The 16,459-nt window shown below is 44.8% G+C and overlaps 1 protein-coding gene across 1 annotated transcript in view; it reads left to right on the top strand.

The window, feature by feature from the left end:
• LOC117368692 (tubulin beta-4B chain) overlaps positions 1-12,521 on the top strand; it is a 37,981-nt gene extending 25,460 nt beyond the window's left edge. Inside the window, exon 4 of the mRNA XM_033962418.1 lies at positions 11,310-12,521. Within this exon, the coding sequence (XP_033818309.1) occupies positions 11,310-12,370 (1,061 nt within the window). The 3' untranslated portion in view covers positions 12,371-12,521. The remainder of the gene's footprint in view (positions 1-11,309) is intronic.
• The last annotated feature ends 3,938 nt before the right edge of the window (positions 12,522-16,459 follow it).

Genomic DNA, 16,459 nt, shown 5'->3' with positions numbered 1-16,459 from the left:
TCTCCTGAAGAATCATCTGACCCAAAATCAGTTTCTTTTGCCAAATTTATTTTTGATATGGGCCAAGCTCTCAAGCTAGACCTTCATTCAGACTCTAAATATACTCCTGAGTACTTGGGCGGATATGGAGCTTCCCCATCCTCCTAAAGAGTCACTCAGATTGACGATGACTCCTGTTCTCCAGCAGACCTTCACTCGCAATATGGAAACTCCTTATTCTATCACTGCTATCCCATCTAAATTGGAATCTCGTTACAGAACGGTTCCATCTAAAGGATATGAAAAGTCTCAACTTTCTCATCAATCTCTAGTGGTAGAGTCATCATTAAAGAAAGCACATCCCTCCAAAATTTACGCTTCAGTTCCTCCTGGTAGGGAAGGCCGTACCATGGATAAATTTGGTCGACGTTTATACCAGAATTCTATGATGGCAAATAGAGTTCTGAATTATAATTACATTTTTACGTCCTATTTCAATCATTTTTTAAAGATTTTGTCTTCCTTTTACCCGGACATCTCTACCAATCGTCTATCAGAATTTAAAAATATCCTTAAGACTCTTTCCCAGTTGAGACTTTTCATGCTACAAGCTTCCTATGATGCCTTTGAACTCTCTTCTAGAGTCTCGGCATTTGCAGTAGCCATGCGTAGATTAGCATGGTTACGGATAGTGGACATGGATCCTAACCTTCAGGATAGATTGGCTAATCTTCCTTGTCAAGGAAATGAATTATTCGATGACTCAATTGAGGCAGCTACAAAGCGTCTTTCAGAACATGAGCGCTCTTTTGCTTCCCTCATTCGTCCAAAACCTAAATCTGTACCAACTAGAGGTTTCAAACAAACTCCACGTCGCTATCCTCAGAAAACAACTCCTGCTTTTTCTAGACCTCCTGCTCGTCGGCCTCCTCCACAACAACGACAACAAAAGTCACAGACCCCTGCTACCTCTAAGCCTGCTCAGTCTTTTTGACAATCTCGACTTGAGCATTCAAATTTCTCTGTTTCCAAATTCTCCCCTCCCCATAGGGGGTCGCCTGTCCAATTTTTATCATCAATGGGAGCTCATAACATCAGATATCTGGGTACTTACCATCATACGAGAGGGATACTCTCTTCGACTCCTTCAGGTGCCTCCAGATCGCCATCCAAGAGAGTGTCTTTCAAATCAGTCTCATCTTCCTCTTCTTCTTCAAGAAGCTCGGGCTCTTCTTCTCCTGCGAGCAGTGGAGGAAGTTCCTCTCTCCCAAAGGAACTCGGGATTTTACTCCCGTTATTTTCTAGTTCCCAAAAAGACGGGGGATTTGCGACCGATTTTGGATCTCAGAGCTCTCAACAAATATCTAGTCAAAGAGAAATTTCGAATGCTCACTCTGCCAACTCTATATTCCTTGATGGATCAAGGGGATTGGATGTGCTCCCTCGATCTCAAAGAGGCCTATACTCATATCCCCATTCATCCAGCATTTCGCAAGTACCTCAGATTCCAAGTAGGAAATCTTCATCTTCAGTACAGAGTTCTCCCCTTCGGACTGGCTTCTTCTCCCAGAGTTTTCACAAAATGCCTTGTGGTTGTGGCTGCAGCTCTTCGCAACCAGGGTCTCCAAGTATTTCCATACCTAGACGACTGGCTCATCAAGGCTCCCTCTCTTTCAAGGGTTATTGTAGCGACCCAACAGACTATTCTTTTTCTTCAAAGTCTGGGATTTCACATCAATTTTCCCAAATCTCAACTGACTCCTTCTCAGTCTCTCCAGTTCATAGGAGCAACTCTGGACACTATCAATCTGAGAGCATACCTTCCACAACCACGTCAGGATGCACTCCTTCAAATTTCTCAACAATTCTTCCAACTTTCCACTGTTCCAGCAAGGAAAATGATGGTTCTGCTCGGTCACATGGCTTCTACAGTTCATGTGGTTCCTTTTGCCAGGCTTCATCTTCGCATTCCTCAATGGACACTGGCATCTCAATGGCAACAATCAGTGGATCCACCAACTCGACTAATTTCCATCACTCCTTCATTAAAGAAGTCTCTCCGTTGGTGGATGCTCTCTTTGAATCTTTCAAGAGGTTTAATGTTTTACCCTCTTCCTCATCAGAAGGTCCTCACAACCGACTCGTCAATGTATGCATGGGGAGCCCATGTGGACGGTCTTTGCACTCAAGGGCTCTGGACCCAAGCAGACCGGAGGTGTCCTATAAATCTGTTGGAACTCAGAGCGATATTCTATGCTCTCAAAGCTTTTCAGCATCTTCTTCACGACATGGTGATTCTAGTACGTACCGACAACCAAGTAGCCATGTATTATGTAAACAAACAGGGAGGGACGGGATCTCACTCCCTCTGTCAAGAGGCTCTGAAATTGTGGCAGTGGGCAATTCTCCACAACATCTTCCTCAGAGCAGTTTACATTCAGGGTCAACACAACTATTTGGCGGACAAATTGAGTCGTCTTCTACAACCTCACGAATGGACACTCAATTCTCCTACTCTTCGCCAAATTTTTGCTTTTTGGGGGACTCCGCAGATAGATCTGTTTGCGTCACCTCTCAACTTCAAACTGCCTCAATTTTGCTCCCGCATCTATACTCCTCAACGTCTCGAAGCGGATGCGTTTCTACTGGACTGGAGGAATCAGTTCCTTTATGCTTTTCCTCCGTTTCCTCTGATTCTCAAGACTCTGGTCAAGTTGAAATCAGACCATGCCACCATGATTCTGATAGCTCCTCGGTGGCCCAGGCAACCTTGGTTCTCCCTTCTACTTCAACTCAGCACCAGGGAGCCTCTACTTCTACCAATATTTCCTTCTCTACTCACGCAGAATCAAGGATCTTTGCTTCATCCCAATCTACAGTCTCTACATTTGACAGCTTGGTACCTTTCTCTTTAACAGACTTTTCTCAATTCTCTCCGTCTGTACAAGATATTTTACTTGCTTCCAGAAAACCATCCACTAGGCAATGTTATGGTCAAAAGTGGACAAGATTCTCTGCTTGGTGTTCTACACGTAATTTACTACCCAGATCTGCTTCATTGACATCAGTTCTGGACTATTTACTTCATTTATCACAATCTGGACTTCAGACTACATCTATCCGAGTCCATCTTAGTGCTATAGCTGCTTTTCATCAGCCTTTGGATGGAAAATCCCTTTCTGCACATCCTATGATTTCTCGTTTTATGAAAGGACTTCTCAATCTTCATCCTCCTCTTAAACCACCTCCTGTGGTTTGGGATCTCAATGTTGTTTTAGCTCAACTTATGAAATCTCCTTTTGAACCACTTGACAAAGCTCATCTCAAGTATCTCACTTGGAAAGCTGTGTTCCTGATCGCCCTCACTTCTGCTCGTCGTGTCAGTGAATTACAAGCGCTAGTGGCTGATCCACCTTTCACTGTTTTTCACCATGACAAGGTTGTTCTCCGTACTCATCCTAAATTCTTGCCTAAAGTTGTTTCAGAATTTCACATCAATCAGTCTATTATTCTACCTGTATTTTTTCCAAAGCCTCATTCTCACCCAGGAGAGGCGGCTCTTCATACTTTGGATTGTAAACGTGCTTTGGCTTTCTACCTGCAACGCACTCAGCTTCACAGAACGTCTCCTCAACTTTTCATATCCTTTGATCCAAACAGGTTGGGTCATCCTATATCGAAGCGTACCATCTCCAACTGGATGGCTGCTTGCATTTCTTTTTGCTATGCTCAGGCTGGTCTTCCTCTACAAGGTCGAGTGACGGGCCATAAAGTTAGAGCTATGGCGGCATCTGTAGCTTTCCTCCGTTCAACTCCTATTGAGGAAATCTGCAAGGCTGCCACTTGGTCCTCGGTTCATACTTTCACCTCTCATTATTGTCTGGATACTTTATCCAGGAGGGATGGCCATTTTGGCCAATCTGTTTTGCAAAATCTTTTTTCGTAAATTGCCAACTTCCCTCCATCCCTTTTTACTTAGCTTGGAGGTCACCCATATGTGGGAATATGCTGCCTGCTTGTCCTGGGATAAAGCACAGTTACTTACCGTAACAGTTGTTATCCAGGGACAGCAGGCAGATATTCCCACAACCCTCCCACCTCCCCTGGTTGGCTTCTTGGCTAGGTATCTGAACTGAGGATCCTCTCAGGAGATGCGCCCCCTAGTTCGGGGGGAAGGCACGCGCGCAGGCGCGGTGCAGCACTCGAAAGTTCGAGATCTTCAAGCAAGTTTGCTTTCGAGGCTGTCCGCTGCGGGGCTCCGTCGGTGACGTCACCCATATGTGGGAATATCTGCCTGCTGTCCCTGGATAACAACTGTTACGGTAAGTAACTGTGCTTTCTGTCCCAGGCTTTGACAAGCCTCGGCTTCCTCATGAGTTCCTCCTGGTGGGAGTCCACTCTGAAGAAGTCTGCAGGGGCCAGTATTTATGCTTCTGTTCCTCCTGGCAGAGAGGGTAAGACAATGGACCGATTTGGCAAGCGTTTGTTTCAAAATGCCATGTTTGCCAACTGGTCTGGCAATTATGCTTTCCATTTTTCCTTTTATCTTAAACACTTGGTTCAGCAAGTGTCTGCCCTTCAGAAGTATCTACCTAAGCGCAAGGTACCTCTTTTACAACAGTACACTTCCAGGAGCTGACGTGGTTGTTGCTGCTGCCTTAGTCTAGGAGGTTGAGACTGAGAGGTCTTCAGAGGTCGAGCAGTAAAACATCTTTGATAAGAAGACTGTGGCCTGAAAAGACGAGCAGGTGGAGGCTTCTTGTTCTTAAAGTATCCCACCTGGTTTCATGAGCCGCTAACTTTTGGGTAGTGGCATATACCTATCCATCAGGTTTCAAATCAATCATTGCCATTACCAATACAAGGTACTCCCTTTCGGCCTGGCATCTTGTCCAAGAGTATTCACGAAATGCCTTATTGTAGTGGCCGCATCTCTCCGTTCACACGGCCTTCAAGTCTTTCCTTACCTAGATGACCGATTTGATCAAGGCTGTTTCATCCCAGAAAATGGTCTAAGCAACATCTCGGACCATTTCTTCATATTCAAAGTCAACTTCCCCAAATCACATCTCATTCCGACTCGGCGTCTTAGTTCATTGGGGCAATTCTGGACACCACTCTCATGAGAGCGTTCCTTCCACCAGATCGTCTTCAGACTCATTTTGTCTGTCAGCAATTGCGTCCACTTCAAACCATCTCTACCAGACACATGATGGTACTTCTAGGCCATATGGCTTCCACTGTCCATGTCAAGCCATTTGGCAAGACTCCATCTGCACACTCCTCAGTGGACACTGGCTTCTCGGTGGTCTCAGGCGACGGATCGTCTTTCACAGCACACATCTTTGACATTGTTTCTTCTGCAGTCACTTCAGTGGTGGTTGACCTCATCCAATCTTTCCAGATGTCTCCTTTTTCACTTGCCTCCTCATCATAAAATCATCATGACAGATGCGTCTCCTTATGCATGGGGGGCACAAATGGACGATATGCAGACTCAGGGGTCTTTGGACTGCCAGGGCGCCAAAATTCCACATCAATTTCCTGGAACTCAGAGCGATGTTAATGCCCTCAAGGCGTTTCAACATCTTCTCTGCCCTCAAGTCCTCCTTTGCACAATCAAGTAGCTATATACTACATCAACAAGCAAGGAGGCAGGGGCTCTCTCCTGTTGTGTTAAGAGGCCCAGAAAATTTGAACTTAGGCGACAGCTCACAATCTGTTCTTGAAGGCTGTCTACATTCAAGGAGAGAAGAATTCACGAGCAGACAACCTCAGCAGAATTCTTCAACCTCGCAAATGGACTCTCAGCTCTGCAACTCTCCAGTCCATATTTGCTCAGTGGGGCACTCCAAAGGTGGACCTATTCGCAGCCCCTCACAATCGCCAGTTGCCCCAGTTTTGCTCCAGACTTTACTCTCCTCTCTGTCTGGCGGTAGATGCTTTTCTTCTGGATTGGACAGGTCAGTTTCTATATGCCTTCCCTCTACTTCCTCATGTTGAACTCTGTTTAAGCTCAAGAGAGAAGTAGCCACCATGATTCTTATTGCTTCACAGTGGCCCAGGCAACATTGGTTCTCCCTTATTCTTCAACTCAGTTCCAGGGAACCCATACTTCTTCCAGTATTTCCTACTCTGCTTACTCAGAATCAGGGATCGCTTCTACATCCCAACCTGCAGTCTCTACACCTGCAGCTTGGTTTCTCTCAAACTCTCCTTTCTCAGTCTGTCAGATTATTGATGCCTCCAGGAAAGCGGCCACACAGCAATGTTTACAACAAAAGTGGACTCCATTTTCTTCCCGGTGGCTTCTTCATAATTATGATCCAACTTCCTTGGCAGTGGAATTGGTGTTGGATTATCTACTTTCTCTGTCTGGACTTAAGTCAACATCCATTTGAGTCGATCTTGGTGCTATTGCTGCTTATCATGAACCAGTACAAGGAAAACCTCTTACTGCTCATCCTTTGGTCTCCAGATTCATGAAGGGGCTTTTCGATGTGAAACCACCTCTCAAGCCTCCACTTGTCGTCTGGGACCTTAATGTGGTTCTTTCCAGTCTGATGAAGCCGCCATTTGAACCAATGGCCTCAGCTCATCTCAAATTTCTTACCTGAAAAGTTGTCTTTCTTATTGCTCTCACTTCTGTCAGAAGAGTAGTGAGTTACAAGCATTAGTAGCAGATCCACCTTTCACAGTTTTTTCTATCATAAGATGGTTCTGCGTACACATCCAAAGTTACTTCCAAAAGTTTGTCTCCGACTTTCATCTCAATCAGTCGATTGTTTTACCAGTATTTTTCCCTAGGTCTCATTCTCATCCTGGAGAAGCAGCCTTGCATACTTTGGACTGTAAACGAGCTTTGGCTTATTACCTTGATGGCACAAAGCCTCGCAGAGCTTCTCCCCAACTCTTCCATCTCTTTTGATCCAAAAAAGTTGGGGCATTCTGTTTCCAAGAGAACGATTTCCAACTGGCTAGCTGCCTTTATCTCATTCTGTTATGCTCAGACCGGACTGACACTGGAAAGCTGTGTCGCAACCCATAAAGTTAGAGCTACGGCAGCTTCTGTGGCTTTCCTCAGATCTACTCCTATTGAGGAAATCTGTAAAGCTGCCACCTGATCCTCCGTTCATACCTTCACTTCTCACTACACTTCTCCCTCCCCATTCGCGGTTTATCCATTTGCGGTTTCATATAATCGTGATTTTTTTTCGGGGGGGGGGGGGGGAATTTTAAAAAAAAAAAAAGCAGTCTTAATTTTAAAATAACACATTTTTTTCCTCCCTGCCGCCTTCCCGGCCTTACCTGGTGGTCTAGAGGGCTTTCGGGGCAGGAGCGATCTTCCTACGCTCCTGCCCCGTGCAGATCGCCATGAGGAAATGGTTGTTGTGAGTTCCCGTAGTATCTCGAGACTACGTCGGGAACTCCCTACAGCCATTTCCTCATGGCGATCTGCATGGAATTAATCTATGACATAGAGAACATCCCTTTTCGTGGGGACACAATACTGTTAGGTGACTTCAACATGCCCGATGCAGATTGGAACACACTCTCTGCGACTACATGTGGCAGCAGAAGAATATTATCCTCTATAAAGGGTGCTCGACTCAAACAACTGGTATTGGAGCCCACTAGAGACCAGGCGTTACTGGACCTGGCACTCACCAACGGAGACAGCATCTCGGTGGGCGATACGCTGGCCTCCAGTGACCATAACATGGTATGGCTTAACCTCAAGAAAGGGTTCTCTAGATTAAACACAGCGACGAGGGTCCTCAACTTTAGAGTCACAGACTTCAACAGCATGGGAGCTTTTGTCCATCGGAAGCTGCACAACCAAGCAAAAACAGACAATGTGAAGGCTATGTGGTCAACTCTGAAATCCACCCTGCATGAAGCAACAAGTCGCTATATAAAAACAGTAAGCAAAAGTCGGAGAAACAAAAGACCCCAGTGGTTCAGTACTGAAATTTCAGATCTCGTCAAAGAGAAGAAAAAAAGCATTTATTGCCTACAAACACTTAGGAAAGCGGGAGGCGAAAGAAGACTATCTGGACAGGTCTAAAGCAGTCAGAGGCCAAGCTCAGAGTAGAAGAGAATCTAGCACGGAACATTAAGAAAGGGGATAAATCTTTCTTTAGGTATATTAGTGATAGGAAAAGAAACAAAGATGGGATAGAACGCCTTAGACAAACGGACAGGAAATATGCAGAATCAGATTCCACTAAGGCAGAACTACTTCATGAATACTTCAGCTCAGTCTTCACATGTGAAGCACCGGGAGCCGGTCCTCAGCTAAAGACAAGGGAAAGCCAGAAAGACCCATTTCAAGATTTCGAATTTACGTCTAGCAGCGTCTATTGCGAACTTTCAAGACTCAAAGTGAACAAAGCCATGGGACCAGACAACCTACACCCCAGGGTGCTCGGAGAGTTGAGTGAAGTCCTGGCGAAACCATCATCCGAGCTCTTCAATCTTTCCCTATGCACGGGAAGAGTCCCCTCAGACTGGAAAGCAGCTAACGTTATTCCACTCCACAAAAAGGACTGCAGGACAGAGACTGCAAATTACAGACCAGTGAGTTTCACATCCGTAGTGAGCAAACTCATGGAAACACTGATCAAACAGAAACTTGACACAATCCTGGACGAGGAAAATCTACGTGATCCCCCACTAACACGGATTTACCAAGAGCAGGTCCTGCCAATCAAATCTGATTGGTTTCTTTGACTGGGTAACAAGTCAACTGGATGCCGGGGAGTCCCTAGACATAGTGAATTTGGACTTCAGTAAGGCTTTTGATAGCGTCCTGCACCGCAGGTTAGTGAACAAGCTGAAAACGCTGGGATTAGGAGAAACAGTAACTGCATGGGTTAAGGATTGGCTGAGCGGTAGACTTCAGAGGGTGGTGGTAAACGGTATCTCATCCAAAACGTCGGATGTGACCATTAGAGTGCCACAAAGCTCGGTCTTGGGCCTGATTCTATTCAACTTATTCATAGGAGATATGACCCAAGAGCTTAGAGGAAAAATATCATTGTTCGCCGACAACGCAAAACTATGTAACATAGTAGGTAAAAGCACTTTGCATGACAGTATGAAGCAGGACCTACTACTATTGGAACAATGATCAACGACTTGGCAGCTAAGCTTCAATGCTAAAAAATGTAAAGTAATGCACCTGGATAAAAGAAATCCGTGCAGATCTTACTCACTAAATGGTGAGATCTTAGCTAGAACCACGGCAGAATGCGATTTAGGAGTAATCATCAGTGATGACTTGAAATCTGCCAATCAAGTGGAAAAGGCTTTCTCCAAGGCAAGGCAAATGATGGGTTGTATCCGTAGAGGTTTTGTCAGCAGGAGACCTGAAGTCTTAATGCTGTTGTACAAATCCATGGTGAGACCTCATTTGGAGTATTGTGTTCAATTCTGGAGACCACACTACCGGAAAGATGTGCTGAGAATTGAATCGGTTCAGCGAATGGCCACCAGGTCTCAAGGATCTCCTGTATGAAGAAAGGCTAAATAAATTGCAGCTGTATTCACTTGAGGAACGAAGAGAGAGAGGAGACATGATTGAGACATTTAAATATATCACAGGTCGTATCGAGGTGGAAGATGATATTTTCCACCTTATAGGCCCCTCGTCTACCAGAGGGCATCCGCTGAAAATCAGGGGAGGTAAACTTTCATGGTGATTCCAGAAAGTATTTCTTCACCAAAAGAGTCAACTCCCTCTGCAGGTGATCCGAGGCCAACAGTGTGTCAGAATTTAAGAGAAAATGGGATAGTCACGTGGGGTCTAAGGGTATAAAGCCAGGGGGGGTTATTAGAGTGGGCAGGCTTGATGGGCTATGGCCCTTTTCTGCCGTCATTTTCTATGTTTCTATGAAGGCATGCGCGGTGCGGGCTAGCCAGAACTTTCTAAGTTCTTGGAGTGTAATTCACTCTAAAGTGTCTGTACCGGAGCTCCGTCGGTGCCATCACCCTTCAGTTAGCATATCAGCTGTTCCTGGATAACACCTGTTACGGTAAGTAACTGTGCTTTACATACGGCTGCTATTTTTTAAAAAAAAAAAAAAACTTGCTGAAAGTGCCCTCAACAGTCAGAGGCAACACATAAATTGCAATGTTAGAGCATAAAAGCTTTGGCAACAAGTACTTCAAAAGTTCAAATGTTTCTGTACTAGAGTCCCCACCAGTGTTAACGATCATTTATCATTTTCTTTTTTAAAAGCTTTCTTTATGAGATTGATCCAGAATGGTGGCAGCTTATGCGTCTTACCTTTGTTTTCTCTGTGTGAAAGATCTGTCTCCCCTGTAGTTGGCCTGATGGACCGACACATGGTGTGATACACAGGACTGGCGATTCTCTGAGCTGCCCAAGCCACGTGCAGCTACCCAAACTTTCTCCTCTGACACAACTTCCTGTTTCCGGTTGTGTTGGAAGAAGCTTTAAGCAGCTGCCATGCGACTTGTTTAAAGGCTCAGGCAGCTCAGAAGCGACAGCGAAAGGGAGGGGGGGGGGCTACTGCTGCTGCTAGATCGTGCAGTAACTGCGTTCATTCTCCTTCAATTATCTGCGGAGACAAGGCCATTCACCGCTCCACGGGGTGGTAAATGAGCCTTGTCCCCTTAACCGTAGCGACTTCCCCCCCCCTCTCAATTTTGGTGGGCTAGCCGCAGGTAACAGCCACCATGCCATTCTCTAGTATAGTACTTAAAAACTGGACCTTGTAATTGTCCTTCTATTTAAACCCTGGCTGCCTTAAAAGTAAGGAAACCTTGTTTATAATATAATAGTACAGAGAAAAGCAAGGTTTTAGACTCAAACATAGGACTAGAAAATAAGCAACTCTATGCTTTTTGGCTTAGATGATCTTGATAGTATGCTTTGGGGGGGGGGGGGTGGATGCTAAATTCCCAATCCCTCCTTAACAAGGGCATATAAAGAGCCTGATTCCACCTAAGCCAGTGCCAGTCAGGTTTTCAGGATGTCCTGAATATCACAAGGTTTGTATACACTGGAGTTTATTATATACAAATTAATCTCCATACATATGAATTGTGAATATGCTGAAAACCTGGTAGAGGGGTACTCCAGGCCTGACCATGGAAACAACTGCTCTGTAGAGAACAGGCTTTTAATGAGCTTTCCAAAACACTAGAAGGGATTACTGTCTTTCTCCTCAACCATGCCGAACTAGATTTTAGGAGGAAGTGGCTTTTGAGTAGCATGTCAAGCCCTGTTAATATGGATATAGTTTTTGGAGACAGTATGCTACTGACCAGTGTTTGGTGTCTTTTTCTCCTCCTCCCCCCAGGTCAGAGTGGTGCTGGAAACAACTGGGCCAAAGGTCACTACACAGAAGGTGCAGAACTTGTTGATTCAGTTTTGGATGTTGTGAGAAAAGAAGCAGAAAGCTGTGACTGTCTCCAGGGTTTTCAGCTTACACATTCTCTAGGTGGAGGTACAGGCTCTGGCATGGGTACTCTCTTAATTAGCAAAATCCGTGAAGAATACCCAGACAGAATCATGAACACTTTTAGCGTTGTGCCATCTCCTAAAGTATCTGACACTGTTGTAGAACCATACAATGCTACCCTTTCAGTCCACCAACTTGTAGAGAACACAGATGAGACCTATTGTATTGACAATGAAGCATTGTATGACATCTGTTTCAGAACCTTGAAACTGACCACACCAACATATGGTGACCTGAACCATTTGGTGTCAGCAACTATGAGTGGTGTCACAACATGCTTGCGTTTCCCTGGTCAGCTTAATGCTGACCTACGTAAACTAGCAGTAAATATGGTTCCCTTCCCACGTTTGCACTTCTTTATGCCTGGTTTTGCCCCACTTACTAGCCGTGGTAGTCAACAGTACCGTGCTTTAACTGTACCAGAGCTCACACAGCAGATGTTTGATGCAAAGAACATGATGGCCGCTTGTGACCCTCGTCATGGGCGTTACCTTACTGTGGCTGCTGTATTTAGAGGCCGTATGTCCATGAAGGAGGTGGATGAACAGATGCTTAATGTGCAAAACAAGAACAGTAGCTACTTTGTTGAATGGATCCCCAACAATGTTAAAACAGCTGTCTGTGATATCCCACCCCGTGGCCTGAAAATGTCTGCTACCTTCATTGGTAACAGCACAGCCATCCAGGAGCTGTTCAAACGCATTTCTGAGCAGTTCACAGCTATGTTTCGCAGAAAGGCCTTTTTGCATTGGTACACGGGGGAAGGTATGGATGAAATGGAGTTCACAGAAGCAGAGAGTAATATGAATGACTTGGTATCTGAATATCAGCAATACCAAGATGCTACTGCTGAAGAAGAGGGCGAGTTTGAAGAAGAGGCTGAAGAGGAAGTAGCATAAACTGCATTAGCTGTCTTGTAAATTATGTTGAATGCTGAATGAACTTTATTCATGTTGAAACACGTTGTTGATCTTCATGTTGTGCTCTTGATATTCTTGTTCTCTTTGCCATACAGACTTAAACATCACATTAAAAGCATATTTCATAGCACCTTGCCTTGTTGTCTTAAGCTGGGGTTTCAAAATGGATTGCGCTGGTATGCTTTCTGATAGCACTTGCTAAATGAAGCTCTATATTCATCTGTTAAAACATTGGGGATTTTTAAAGGTCATAATTTGTAACTTTATCATAGCATTTAGTAGGTAAGGTTGTCGGAACACAAGTTCGTTTTACTCTCAGAATGTATTAGGAGCAGCCCTAGATATCTTGCCCTTTAGAGTTGATCACTTTAAAGTAGGCAGCAGTACAATTAAACACTTCACATCCTAGTCTGTACTCTTAAGCACTCATGCTAGTTTTTCCAGAGTTAAACTTTAGCACTCCAGCACACAAGTCTCTATAATTTTCTGAAATTTATTTGAATAAATATAGTAGATTTTACTCGGTGGATTTTGAGGTTTGATGGCCCAAGGCAGAGATTACATGGCTCTGAATTTTGCAGCTGAAGATGGTAGAGATTTAAGATGAAGGAATAGTTGAAAGCAAAGTTCAAGAGATTAATTTTATTTTGTCATGTGTGCTTGAGTGGCTTAAGATGAAACGATAAGTCCTGTCCATAAGGGTAGAGGAAGAAGCACATGAGCTGAAGGCCTACAAAACTAAGAGGACAGTCTGACTCCAGGTTCATGGAGGTCATAAGAGGTAGCCTTTGAGAGGGGTTGGCCATAGCTGACCCATGAGGGCAAGGATGGTAGAAGTGACCAGGAAATACAGTATCTTTGATGTTATGGGATCAAATTCCAGCACTGTAATGTGTGGCTCTGGGCAAATTGCTTAATCCTCCAGATATAAAATAATACTTTGTATCCTGCTTAATCCTCCATTGCCCCAGGTATAAAATAATACTTTGTATGCACGTCTTAAATTTGTAATCGCAAGAAAAGCAATATACAAGTCCCATTCAACTTCATTTAGTGATTTAATTTACTATTGTAAAAGGATTTCTAGTGCGATGTGCGAGTAGTCAATATTTTTCATGAGAATTCATGTAGGGAGCTTCATTCTGCCTCATCCTTCTGGCCTGTTTTTAGTTATCTTACAAGTGAGATGGTAGGAGTCGGTATTTTCTATTTGGTTTTTGGACCATTTGCAAGGCTTTTTGGTGCTGCAGAGGATTGCATTCTTGAGAGATCTCTGGCTGCAGGAGAGCAGAGACACGGGTTGAGAGTCTTCTGAGGAGCAGACTGCTTTTCAGTGCACCCAGTTGGACAACCTATAAGTTGGGGAAGGGGGGGGGGGAGACGGCTCAGGGATCACTCCCTTGGGAGTAAAATTCACCCCCAGGTTCATCGGCAATAGGCTTGAGCACAAGCTATGTGGGTTTTGTTTTTTTTAACAGGATTGGGGCTGACTGCTTCTTCCCACATTTGCATATGGGAGTTGAGATCTTGGCTGATTCATCAGGCCCAAGAGGCAGTCAGAAGACAAGCAATTCAGATTCCAGTCTTGTTGAGGCAGAAGTTCTCCCTATAAGCTATTTGCATTTTCCAGCATATAGCATGGCACACTGAATAATAAGATGACTGCCTGCACCCCCCCAAAAAAAAAAAAAATCGGGGGTGGAGTTCTGGGGTTAGTCAATGTTCCCCCCCCCCCCCCCCCCCTCATCTCTAAAATTTCAAAATTGCTAGTTCTTCCAGTGTAGCTTCCCTGGGCTGCCTTTGGAACTAAAATTGCTGCCACTGTGGCCATCTTGTGACAATATTTTTTATTTTTTCCTGATTTCAAAATGAAAGCTTCTGTCTGCTTAATTCAAAATTTCATTAAAAACAGGTGTGATGGACTCAAGCCAAGATACTGTCACACACTTGTCACATTTGCAATAGATGGCCATCTGATGATTGTCTGTGTTAGAGAGTTGTGCAGGGACAGAAATCCCACCTGTCCCCACAAGACTTCTGCCCATCCCCACCAGAATCTCCTCTTCCCCCCATAAAAATCTGCCAGTTTTATAGAAAACTCAGGCATAAAACCAATATTCCTTCTCCCCCCCCCCCAGTCAAGTGGGGTTGGCATATCAACAAAATGCTATCCCAAAGAAATAGGTTTAAGGCAGAATTTGATGAACAGAAAGAAGATTTTTATTTATTTATTTTTATTTAATTTTCTATACCGTTCTCGCAGGGAAGCTCAGAACGGTTTACATGCATTTATTCAGGTACTCAAGCAGTTTTCCCTGTCTGTCCCGGCGGGCTTGCAATCTATCTAACATACCTGTGCAGCCCAGTGCAGCAATTCTCTTCCCCTCCGCTCTTTTTATTTATTTTTTTTTTAAGGTTACATATTTAAGTAGTTTAATGCAGGGTAGTCTGGCTCTGGAGCTGCACTGTTATGCTGCCCTGTCTCTGCTGTGCTCCTCTGCACAGCCACAGTGAGTGATGGTAGGCTTGAGCCAACAAGATTCTTGAGAGGAGGTCTCATGCCAAGGCTCACTACTGGGAGAGCTGTGCACATCCACCCATCTGGGAACACTTCTACAAGGAAGTGCTCATGATTGGCCATCAAACTCCAGCTCTGTCTCCTTAATGGGTGGATGTACAGAGCTCTCCCATGTGAGTGGCAATCAGCAACTGGTGCGTTGAGGGATCTAAGAAACTTAGAGGTAACATTGGAACAAAGGTAGGCTAGCATTTCTGTGGGAACCACGTAGAACCAGTGTCCATCCCGCGGGAGTCCTGTGGACCTAGGGGGATGGACTGGGGGGGGGGGATCACCACGGGAGTCCCATGGACCTATGGGGGATTCCTGTAATCCCTATTCCCATGCAGATTTCTAGTCTGTCCCACATGCTGTGCAGCAGGAGCCTCTGGCTTAGCTCCCTCTAGTCCATCAAGGGGGTGCTTAGTACCCAGATGATGTGAGGGCCAGGAAAAAAGTCCAGCATTGACAAAGCTGCAAAGCCACAGAAAGGAGCTCATGAATGTCTGCAGGTGATTTCGTGTACAGGGGTTTCTCCCTTGAATTCATCAATATGATGTCTGAAGCTTCCAGGATTAATAAGGGCCACATGGAACCCTTGGCGATTATGGCAGGGCTTTCCCTAAGAGCACAATTCCCAAGACTTGAAGGTCCAGTCTAAGAAGACTGGGCTGGAGAGGGCCCTTTTTCAACCTCCCCCCCCCCCATGCCTTTACTATCGCAGTCAGGGGCTTCTATAGCAGAAGATGCTACATCATTTCTTGAGGGGAACTGGATCTGGTAGAGGCCCTTAATCTCAGAAAGAACCTGACTGCACAGGATGTTAATTCCTTCAGTGTGTTTGGAACTGATCATGGAATTCCTCCAGGAATTAAAGATAGGGACAACACAGTGTTCATTTATGAACAGCACAAAAGCACAACCACCTGTTTATCCCTCTTCATTATATACAAATATGCTCATAGGACATTGGGAGGTCTTGGAGGGGCCCCTTCAGGTGGCCAGCTCTTTCTAGTGGTTGCTGAATTTAACCAGCTCTTTATTCAACTGAAAGTGGATTAATGAAATTTGCATGGTATTAAAATGTGTCTAGGACAACAGGCTGCTTTTGCTTCATAAGATCTCAGAGGCTGTGACCTCCAGTTTAAACAAAGCTGCAGTGGCATCTTGTCACCGATGTCACTCTAGGGTGCACTGTGAGCTGGAGTCAATTGCAGTGGCATCTTGTCACCTGACATCACTCTAGGGTGCACTGTGAGCTGGATACTACAGTTGCAGGAGCCATCACTAGTTTCTTATATCTGGAGTGGATTAGGTAGCTGATGCACTGCATTTATCTTTTCAGAGTTTTGTTAATAAAATGCTTATTCCATTTTGGCCCACGGTGGATGGGGGATTCCTTCTCCAAGGTGACCTTGTATAAATTACTATGTAAGGAACATTTTCACAAGAAAAGGTCTGGATGATCTTATGACCAGTATGTTTGATCACAAGCTGAATTCTTTACTGGT

This window comes from Geotrypetes seraphini, chromosome 10, assembly GCF_902459505.1.
Source record: "Geotrypetes seraphini chromosome 10, aGeoSer1.1, whole genome shotgun sequence".
NCBI lineage: Eukaryota > Metazoa > Chordata > Amphibia > Gymnophiona > Dermophiidae > Geotrypetes > Geotrypetes seraphini.
Note: the sequence above shows the minus strand (reverse complement) of the source record. Positions and strands in the feature narration are given on the sequence as shown.